This window comes from Echinops telfairi, unplaced genomic scaffold, assembly GCF_000313985.2.
Source record: "Echinops telfairi isolate 266 unplaced genomic scaffold, ASM31398v2 ScPeMD7_1;HRSCAF=3_0, whole genome shotgun sequence".
Classification (NCBI taxonomy): Eukaryota; Metazoa; Chordata; class Mammalia; order Afrosoricida; family Tenrecidae; genus Echinops; species Echinops telfairi.
This window is the reverse complement of record NW_022103896.1, coordinates 20,283,371-20,294,590: the sequence shown is the minus strand read 5'-3', so window position 1 is coordinate 20,294,590 and position 11,220 is coordinate 20,283,371. Positions and strand designations below refer to the sequence as shown.

Genomic DNA, 11,220 nt, shown 5'->3' with positions numbered 1-11,220 from the left:
AAGTTCCCTTGTATAAGTCTCTATTTCTTGCTTTTCCCATTACTTGTAAAAGTATAGAGATAACTTCTCATCAGTATTTATGAGATGCACTGTCCCACCCAGAACAGACTACCAGTTGAGGGATGCTGGGACATAGGATTAGGACAAGGAAAGAGCCAGACTCCTTCCCCAAACAGCTGTAGCAGTCACATGGCACCAGCCATCTGTGTTGTTGGCTATCTCCCTACATTAAGCCTGTGTCAAGTGTTAGGGTTCTGTAAAGCCTTTCTCTTCCAATTTCGGTTAGGGTTCTGTAAAGCCTTTCTCTTCCAATTTCTAGGAAACTAGGTCCCAAACCCCTACTATCCCACCACTTACTGAGCAGCTTCTTTCAACAATGGGATAGTAAGGGATGTGATTCTGGGTCTAGATCCTTATTCTCTTCCTAAGGCTAGCTGGGCTTTCAGGTTATGAGTAGATGAGGCAGAATGATGAAAGAGACAGATGAGAAGAGAGATGTGTCGCTATATATCTAGACTTCTCTTGCGTTTTTAGAAATATACTCTCACAAGGTTTCCCCCATTTTATCAGAAACTTGCTACACACATCATCTTAATCAACTTGTCTTGTTTTACTCTCTCACTTGTTCATATTTACCATACTTTGCCCACCATGAATACACTCCTAGTCAATGGATGTCTGTTTCCCCTTAAGCCACCTATTTTCAAACAAAGCTTTACCACATTTCAGAACATTCCCTTAAGAGGGTGTTCCAACCAGGCAATTAGGAGGCCAAAGGCTATAAACAGTTTTAATATTCTTGACACTTTACTGCCAAATCGCTTTGCAAAGATGCTCTCACACTTTCCCTGTGAGTTTAATCCCAAGACACTTGTGTGGAGGAAGAGAAGGAAATAAGGCTCAGGTAGAGCCAAGGGTTAGCATTAGTGTCTACCCACCACCAAGCGGGCATGAGTATTTCCTTGGGGAAAAGGCTCAGCGCCATGTCTATACTTTTCACAGAACAGGTTGTTAAAGCTGACCCATGACCTTCCTTGGACTCAGCAGTTCAATGCAGGGTAAGCTATGAGGTTGTCAGCTCAAGGCCTGCGTAGAAAGCAGCCCTGTGCTCTGCTCTTGGGGACGTGTCTATTGACCTGCACACTTGACTGCTTAACTCGAGATAATTTACAATAAACTCCTGTCATTTGAACGTAAACAGTCTGGTTAGTGTTCAGTGCATTTGGAGGACTGGGAAAATAAACAACCTAGGACACACTTCCTCCTCGTCTTTGCAGTCCACTTGCTCCAAATACTTCACTTTCTCCCCCCACACCCCCACCCCAAGTAGAAGGTTTTATTTAAAATAAAGCTGTTTCTTCGGCACTTCTGGGTGACCCTTTTTGAAGGAAACCACAGCAATGGGTGGCTTTGAAGCTCTCTTTCGAAGAAACCAGTTCATCCTCCTACTGCTTCTTCTTTCGCACATTCAGCATCTGGGCCTGGCCATCGACAGTCACTCTACTGCTGATGTCTGTGCTACACACACCATTTCACCAGGAGCCAAAGGTGAGAAAGGAGATCTAAGATTTCTACCTATAATTCGTCTGCTCTTTTCTCTCAACCCGCAGCCCCACCTTAGTCTCTCTCTTCTCCTCTATAGCCTTCTCCCGTTTTCCTTCCAGTTGGAAAAGACAATGGCTTGTTGATTATTTAAAGCTTTTCCCGGTGTTCAATCAGAGAACGTTGGTCTGGGATGGTATCTGGGCAGGGGTAGGAGGCAACCCACCTAGGGCAGGGGATAGACCCTCTTCTGTACCACACTAGGGAAGACACACAATGAAGGCTTTAGTCTTTAGATGTCTTTCTTTAAAGGGATCTCTATTCTTGAGCTATTTGTATTCCAACTCCTTTCTCTTACTGATTCTGGTAAAGCTATTCAGTGACAGGTTAGCAGGGTAAAAATTAAATCTTTGTTATGTTTCATAACATAATGGGCTCCTGACTGCCAATGAAGATGTTGGGAAATTTTTGTTGAGGGCTAGAGGTAGTATATTAATGAATATTTCTTTATTTGTGACTGGAGTCTTTTGGGCCAAGTGCCTTCAGCTGAAGGATGATAAAATATTGCTTTTTTTTTCAAGTAGAGCCAAGGTCTAAGTCTGCTTCAAGCAACTGGTTGATTAGAAAAGAGACCGTTGTATTTCTTAGTTCAGCCCTTACCCTTTTGTTCTGAAAGTGGCCACTGCAGTGCAGATTGGTGTGCCCTTATTAGTAATTCATGCTGTTTCTCCAGGCTATGGGGTGGAAAGATTGAAACTGCTTAAATTGTTAAGTAGAGAAAAGGGTCTTTCCAAAAAACATCAGAAACACCTCGCCCCATGTATGTCAGTTATTTAAATGTGTATTGCTTAAAGTGCATTTTTTTTAAATCAGTGAATTAATTTCCTCCTAAGATTGCAATCCGAGTTTTAACCTTTGATACCATAAAATAAATGCAAGGAGGAACAATGAGACCTCAGGGCTTCCAAATAATTTCTTGGGTGAATAAATGAATAATCTAAGGGCAAATGTTCAGAAAAGAAAGTTTTGATTAGAAGTAAAGTATTTACTTAAAACTGTAACTGGACTTTCTGAGAGTACAGGAAACGCAAAGGTCCTTGGAGTGTTGGAGGAATGGGGAGGTATGAGAGGGGAGAGGTCTTGAAATGTATGTTTCTTTGTCACTGTGGATGGGAGAATCCATTTGAGAATGCCACTGTTAGATACTTTTCCTTGCATAAAAATGGCAACTTTCAAGCTTGGGGGAAAAGTAAGGCCCCAAATGCCATGCATTCTACTTCAATAATTACATCCCTTCCAATTCAACCAACTTAGTGAGCACCTATGAAATGCCAAGCACCATTTTAGGCTCTAGAGGTACAAGAACTCGAGGCACAAGAGAGTGAGACATGTAGGAGATACACTGCAACACAACAACACACAAAAAGTACATGCATCCGTGCACAGGGCAGTGGAGAGAGAGCCAACTTCGTAGAGAGCAGGGAGTGCAGGGAGATTTCCTGGGAAGGGGATTCGGTTTCAGTGCGATTCTCTTAGGCAAATGGCATGGGGGAGGGAAAGGCCTGTGGGGGAATGAGTAGAGTCATTAGACACGAGAAGAAGAAATCTGAAGAATGTGTTCAGAGGGGAAAAAAATCACCCCATTAATCCTTGCTTTAGAGAATTTAGAAAGTACAGATAAAAATCTTAAATCCTTCCAGGAATCAAGGAAGATACGTGCTTTTAAAGGTTGTTTTCAAAACCACTTTATCTCATTTTATCACTGTGTACTAAACATTTCTAGAATACCAGTGAGGTACCCCCATGAGGTTTTCGCGGAGGTAACCCGGCTCCTGCTAAACGTTGTGACCATTGGAACCTCCTCATCCCTCTTCCTGGGTCTTTGTGGAAATTACGACACGATTGCAAGTCAGACGTATAACAGAAAGAAGACATGAGCAGTCCCGGGGTAGAGGCCTGTGGGAAGGGGTGCTCTAGAACTTGGTGTTTGAGAACTAAGTCTATAATGGAACCCAGTGTGACCTTCAGTTCTTCACACAAAACCTGGAGACTTTGGGTCAAACCAATGATGAGTTTCCTTCTTCTATGAACATTTCATGATTCTGGAATATTGTAAACCTGTACTAAGTCCCAAGCATCATGTTAGAGGTTAAGGATATGAAACCAAGGAAAATAAAGCCCTTGTCCTCAATCGTGTGTCTGCCTTGAAGGCTTAGTATTAATTGCGGATTCCTGAGGATCAGGGCCCAGTGAACTCTCTTGTTGGTTTATTGTTATTGGTTTTCTTTACTAATTGCCTACCTACACATGTCCTTCCTCTGCTGCAGACCCGGTGAGAACACCAAATAACAAAATACGGCACCTTCTGCCAAGATGTCGATCTCAGCGCAGTTGTCATCAAGTTAGCATTGACTCGAGGCAACTGCAAGAGTGTGCAAGTAGAACTGATCTCTGTAGGAATGTCAGTGGCTGATAGGCCAAAAGTAGGTCGCTAAGTCTTCCTTCCTTAGGTGCTTCTGGGTGGACTCAAACCTCCAATCTTTCAGCGAGAATGCAAACACATGAACTGCTGTACCACCCAGGGACTCGAGGTTTCATCCAACTTACTCTATTCCCTTGTGAATAAGATGACATGCACCCCACCCCCACCCCAAACAAAGCATACTCGTATTTGTTTAGTTCTACAAAAGTTTAGTACCTACGTAACGATTTTAAAGAACTGAATTATTATTTCTGTTCAACAAACTTTTCCTAAGACCAAGTGGAATCGGTCTCTCTTATTTTCTTTATGTTGAAGCATCTCAGTACTATATTTGATAGCACTGCTGCACTCAGAAACTTCCAGATCGTTTGAAAAAGGTACGGGGAAAATTTCCCCTCAGTTGATATCTGAAACTGGAAATAAGTAAATAAGATATACAATTAAGAGTGGCACGTGAAAAAGCAGTCGTGTTGACCAGTTGTATCATCTGCTGTCCCTGGTTCACGTTCCAGTTTCACGGTATTAGTTATTTCCATAGCGAGTCATCATGGAAGGAAACAGACATTGGATGTAATCGGTAACATCTTCAGAATATTATTATACTTATTTATGCCTCAAGTTCCTTGTTTATAAAATGGACTTTTATAGGTTTGTTTACATGTAATCAGTATAAGCTATAAGCTATGCAGGCATCTCAATAGATATTGAATAGTATCTTTCCTCTTCTATATATCTGCGTCTACCGAGTAACAATTCAGAGAATTACAGTTATGAAAACTTCTTTGTTGAAAGCCATCTTTATTGTTCTTTGTGGAGGGTCAATTTATTGCCTCATGCTGCTTAGTAGGAAAAAAAATTTCTCTCCTTTCCTGTTCTTTAAAAAACAATTTATGTGAAATTCTGACCTCTAGTGGTTTTACTTGAAAACATCCCAGACAAGAACTTGTAACAAGAAATCTCTCAAAGAATTTTAAGATCAATAACCAACATCGGAGTGATGCTTTGGGTTTCTCTATATTCTCGCATATGTTTCACGGGACTGAATCCTCACCCTGGCCCGCAAGTGGTGGCGGGTTCTTTCAATTTAGAGACGTGACAATGAAAGATGGTAGAACTCTCTTTAAATTTAAACATCTCTGGGAAGCCAGGTAGGTTATGCGAAGGTTGTTTGGGATGTAGTGCAGTCATGCAATTTGAACTTGGCCTCTGCTGTTTGGTTGGTCTAGTCCAGTGTCCTTGTACAGTATCTGCTCATTTATATTAGGGTCCGATTTGACAATACCGTTTAGCAGCCCCATTGAGATGATAAGAAATGGACAACATAATGCCTAGGCAGACGGTCACATTTTGGACTTGCCATGCTTTGCGTGGTTTTTCTTTTCCGTGTCTGGGAGAGATCAGAGGCCATGTAACCTCACAGCCTGACCCTGTGCTCAATGTTATGTCAAAAATGTTAACATGTCTCTCCTGGGATACTTAATTCCATGATTTCTTTGGGTTATTTTGGAAGTCAATATTCTTTAACCTTATTCTTTATTTTGAAGTTGGCTTGCTGCCTCTAATTGCGCTCCTACCACAACTATCATGACTCGTCTGTGTGAGTTGCCTAGGATGAGACCACAGGGTGGGAAATGGCTGTCTCCTCTTCAGCATCACTCTGATGGCAACTCCCACCCCCACAAAGAGTTACCGGCTCAGAAACCCACAGGGCCAGGTCGCCTGGTCTTATAGGGCAGCTATGAGTCGGCACCGATTCCACGGCAGTGCATGAGAATGGGAGTCCCTGGGTGGTGGCAAAAGCCCAATACCCTTCGCTGATAACTGAAAAATCAGAGTCCATCCAGAGACACCTTGCAAGAAAGCCTTGGTGAGCTACTTTGGAAAAACCCGCCACTGAAAACCCTAGGGAGTACAACTCGACTTTAACAACCAGGGGTCACCCTTGACTTGGAACAAGCAAGTGGCTTTTTGCTTCATGACAACGTTCCTCCATCTTGGCGGTGGGAGCAGTAATAGTAGCACCTGTTGAACCATTGTCATTGCCCAGGCCGGGCAGGAATGCTGCCTCAGCATTCTTACATGTAATGATCTCAAGAAACTTTGGAGGATAGCACATTAAGCTCAGAGGAATAATACATTATCATTCTTATCTGACAAGAGGAAAAACTGAGGGTCAAACTAGTAAGTCATTAGCCCAAGGCTGCATAGCGCGGAGGAAGCAGATTTGAGCTCTAGCTAACTACTAGGACATGGGCTCCCTGTTGGTGCTCCTAGGAGTCTGTTAAAGGGCAGGGTAATGTACAGAGCTGAATGAAGTAGCTCCGTTAGATTTAACTACAGCCCCCCACCCCCACCCCCACCCATGTCCCCATGGATGGGACACAGCACAGCCACCTCTTCTCTGGGACAACAGAGACTCTGCCCCCGGGGCACCTTGGACAACTCACCTCTAGTGTGTGGGATATGTATTTGCTCAGCAAACCCCTTAGCCTCTAGTAACTGGACTTCTGTTTGGCCACCTACTATTTTACTGGCTATAGACAGGACCCCAGTGATTAAACGACTTGAGCTCTTGCCCAGCCATCCCCTGAGCTCCCAACGCAAACAAGACTTTCCATGACTTGCCCAAACAGAAGACCAGATATGCCCAGGGATATCTGGCCCTCTTTCAGCACTCAATTTAGAAGCTTCATTTCTTATCCTGGAGAAAACTTAGTTCAACCCTAGTTATTTTACGTTTGTGAAAACTTCTTCCTCCCAAAGAGGTAAAATAATTGGTTCTAGGTCATTCACCTTCTCCCTCGTGGCAGGGCTAGAAGTAGAATCAAATCGTAGCCTGGCTCATTCATTTTACCATCTCTGGGTGTCATACCATCCTCCTCACCTCTGTCACTCTCAGTAAGTGACTTGTCCTTCAGTTTTCGAAGTTAACATTAGAACAGGAGTTCAGTGAGGTCCACTTGTAAACACGGTGCATGCTTATGTTAATGGAATCGCCTCGATGTGAATTAAGCTGCTGGACTCTCTCTGATGACTTCGTCAGAGAGGCTGAGCGAGTAGGGCGTTTTCCTAAATCCTCCATATCAATTGCCTGGATTCACTGCACTCTTTCATTACGCTGCTAAACAAGTATTTTAGGCATAAGGACATTCTAAAAGTTTAGGTCACTTGGATTTTTTTAATTTTTACACTTCAGAATGTGGATGTTTTGCACCACTTTTCCTTCCTTTCCTCTTTGACTACGAAGAAGAAAAGGACAAGAAAAAGGAAACACTTATTGCCACTGGGTCTATTCCAACTTCTGGCTACTCGATGTGACAGAGTGCAAGGTTCCACAGGGTTATTTTCTTGTTTGGTGATGCTGTAATCTTTGCAGAAACAGGCAGCCAGACCTTTCTTCCTCAGCGCCACTGGCTGAGTTCCAAACGCCAACCTTGAGGTGAGTGGTAGAAGACAAACCATGTGTGCCAACTTTTAATGATTTGCACACAGGTGTTTCAAGGTTATCTAGGAGCGGAAGATTAAAATTCAAGTCCATTAAAAAGTAGCCAAAGACCAAAACATTTGTTTGCATCATTTTAATAAAGCTATTCGAAATGATGCCATTTCTCTCTCCAGTTCTCTTATGTAACTTGGCCCTGTATCATTCGATACTGGGTACCATCACAGTAAGCACTGGCTTCTTGGCAAACATCACGGGTTGTGAAGACAGACATGTGGTACAGTTTGAGCTCTACCACTGACCACGCTATGTGGCCTTAAATGTCTGGGCCCTCTTGTTTTTGTTTTTGTTTTTGATGTTTTATTTACAGTTTTATTGGCACCGAATCCATATATCATACAATTCAATAGTTCAATCATTCAATCATATTAAGAAGAATTCAACAGTCATTACCACAATCAATTTTAGAACAACTTCCTCCCAACCCCCATGGTTAAATCACCTCTAAAATGAGTTTTGTAATCACAGTCAGTTCTAGTGTTCTCTCCCCCCTCCCATCTTCATTGTTTACTCCTAAAATCCCCTTATCCGCTCTATCTCCCATCTCCCACCCCACCACCCCCTACAAACCCTTGCACTGATTCTTGTCTTTATGCATCCACTCCTGCGCTTCACAAACTGGGAAACCCAAATGATAGAACAGAAAAAAAAATGGAAATAAAGTGGTAAGGATAAAATTATAATAATATAAAGATAAAAATACAAACAATGAGTAAGGAAGAGAAGACCACCATCAATATTTGAAAAGCCAGGGAAGAAAGTTTTGTCATGAAACACACAAGAGATATTTTCACTTAAGATAAATTCAGGTTGAGTCAATAGGGAGGTCAACTGATCAAGGATCAAGTTCAATCCAGCATGATCAAGATAGCAATGATCTCTGTTGGATAGGAAGGCTGTTCGAGACCCATGCCTGTGGCTCCTGGGGATCTGCCAGAGCCTCCGTCTGAATAAATACTCTGCAGATGGAGTTTGGGCTCCCAGGGTCCTCCATAGCCTTACCAATTGTTCGAAGTTTTAGCTCTGCTACTTTTCCCTTCATCATCCTTGAATTGTGTCATTGTCATCTTTGGATCACACGAGCGGGTGTGCTTCCTCCATGTGGCCTTAGTTGACACCTCGCTTAGATGGCTGCTTGTTTGAATACCAACCTTTAAAACCCCAGACACTATTCTCATTGATAGCCGGTATGCTATCATTTTTAAAACGAAGGTAAAGTTATCACCCTTTCTCAAGTGCATACCACGAAAATTAAACTATGTTTTGCTTATGGCTTCTCTATCTCTACGTCTTTCATCCGCTCCATGTTCCCATAGAAAGACTCCTGGATGGCAAGGTGGCCCCTCTGATAGAAATTCCCTGGGCAGCACCCCTGCTATTTCCTCTTGCTGCAACCTCCGGCCCACTTCTAGTCCCACAGCAAAGTCAACTTTTATTAAAAACCACCTTGTCCTTTCCCTATTATTGTCTCTGCATTCCTGAGGCAGGAGCCCTGATGGTGTAGTGGTGATGTGTTGAGCTGCTAGCCGCAATGTCAGCAGAACTCACAGGCAGAACTCACAATTCTGGAAGGGTATTAGGGAAGTTACGGTAACAGGCTACCACCAGTCAAGATGAGCAAGCCAGGATACATTAAATGGTCCACATCAAGATATCTCCTCAGGCAGCAGCTAAGTCTCTTTCCATCCCTCAGTCTCTCACCCACGTGGTCTGTTAGTTTCTTCTCTGTGGACCAGGAAGCCAGCCTGTCTCTCTAGCTCACAGTCGCATCACCTCAACACTGCTCCCAATTCGGTCTCATAGTCTCCGTGCCACAGTCTCAGGTCTCTGGTCTGCTTCCATGACTTCAGACAGAAATCTGGAGCATTTTCCTCCAATCATCTTGGGATTCCTCTCTGGGACCATGATGGGTTTTATACACTGAGGAATGACTTAGAAGTGTGGCTTTTGTCTTCCAACAGCCCCTAGCCCCAAGGAACCCCAAGGTAATTGAACAAGGTCACCCCCTCTACTAAAGTCAGGGCTTAATCCCACCTTAATCCTATCCTTTAATATAACAGAGAAAGCTTCCAAAATGGGATTATAGCCACAGGCATAGAGTCCAGAATCATAATTCTTCATAAAAGGATTATGACTAGAAGGGACATATTAATTGACTACATCTCAAGGAGAAAAATAAGTGTTATCTTACCTACTTTTAGATGAGCACGATTGATCTTTTAATAAGATAGGGCAAAAATTTATTTATTTTTCCTACACAAGCTCCAATGGTTTCAATGTAAATAAAGCAATTATAGCTTTTTGTTCATCTAATTTCTTTTTAGTGAACCATGTGAGGTTTTGTTTTTCAGTTTTCATAGTCCTTCTGTAAAAATGGAAATATTTTTGTAGCACATTCTACCAGACAAATGATAGTTTCAATCAAAAGAGCCAATGCAAATTTTTGAATAGGAAAAAAAGATAATTAGATTTGTCTTTCAGGCAGATAAATCTCTTGGCAGCCTTCAAGCTAGACTGAAAAATGTTAGAAGCTCCTGGTGGGACATGAATTACAAACAAGACTGTAAGGGTAGTGAGAAAGCGATGAAAAATAGAGAGGCTTTTTGAAAGCAAAATTAGTAGATTATGAGTTCTAAAGTGTGTTTGAGCTGCCTGTGGAGATATAAATGGGAAAATCCAGTAGAAACCCTAAAATAAAATATGTCTGAAATAAATATGTCTCAGCCATTCCTTCTCCACAAAAGCTCTTTGCACCCCCCAGCATCTTCCCCCCGAGTTCCTATGTCTTGTCTCATTTAGCCATGGTCATCAGAGAGATAAGATTTTCTCACTTAAAGTTGCCAAGTCCATGAATCGGGATGTGTGTGTGATAACACAGTTATGACATGCTTTAAGTAGTCATAATGTTCATTCAGAGAGCTATGTCCATCCCAAAGAAATTTGAGACAGGAGAGTGTAGAACACATCCATTTGGTTGTTAGGTGCTGCCAAACTGTTTCTGACTCCTAGCCACCCCGGGGTAGCGGCTGAAACCCTGTCCGGCTGGCCCGTGCCACCGTCACAATTGCTGTTATGCTTGAGCTGTTGCTGTAGTCTCTGTGTCACACCATCCCGAGGAGGGTCTTCCTCTCCCTTAGAAACGTGCACTTGAAAAAACACGATCTCTTTTTCCGGGGGTTGGTTTCTCCTGGTGACCTGTCCAAAGTTCATGAGGAGAAGTCTCACCCACCTGGCTTGGAAGGAGCCTCCCGGCTGTGCTTCCTGCAAGACCAATGTGTCTGTTGTCCTAGTAGTCCGGGTCATTCCAATAGTCTTGATCAGCACTGTAATCCAAATGCATGGATTCTTCTTTGATCTTCCTTGGACATTGTCCAGCTTGTACATGCATATGAAGCAATTACAAAGACCACGTCTTGGTGGGTGGGGTGTGCTCTAGTCCTCCAAGTGACATCTTTGATTTTGAACACTTTAAAGAACTTTTTTTTTATCTGTCTTCTTTTATTGGGCACACTCTCAAGGGCTCTTGCCAGGGGAAGGGGCAGGGCAAGTGGCCAGGCCAGGAAAGCAGCGGCACTCTTGTCGCAGCTTCGCTACAGCTTCCTCCGTGCTATTTCCGTAACCGCTCATGTTTGAGCTCCTTGTAGGATAGGCAGTAGCTGAAAACCACACAGGCTGCCAACACCATGGACAGGCC

The 11,220-nt window shown here is 43.0% G+C and overlaps 2 protein-coding genes across 2 annotated transcripts in view; one reads left to right on the top strand and one right to left on the bottom strand.

The window, feature by feature from the left end:
* Window positions 1–1,400: 1,400 nt before the first annotated feature.
* The window catches only part of COLEC10 (collectin subfamily member 10), a 50,889-nt gene continuing 41,069 nt past the window's right edge, over window positions 1,401–11,220 (top strand). Inside the window, exon 1 of the mRNA XM_004697669.2 lies at window positions 1,401–1,548. Coding sequence (XP_004697726.1) covers window positions 1,401–1,548 — 148 coding nt within the window. The remainder of the gene's footprint in view (window positions 1,549–11,220) is intronic.
* LOC101661357 (ATP synthase subunit f, mitochondrial-like) overlaps window positions 11,134–11,220 on the bottom strand; it is a 322-nt gene continuing 235 nt past the window's right edge. Inside the window, exon 2 of the mRNA XM_004697418.1 lies at window positions 11,134–11,156. Coding sequence (XP_004697475.1) covers window positions 11,134–11,156 — 23 coding nt within the window. The remainder of the gene's footprint in view (window positions 11,157–11,220) is intronic.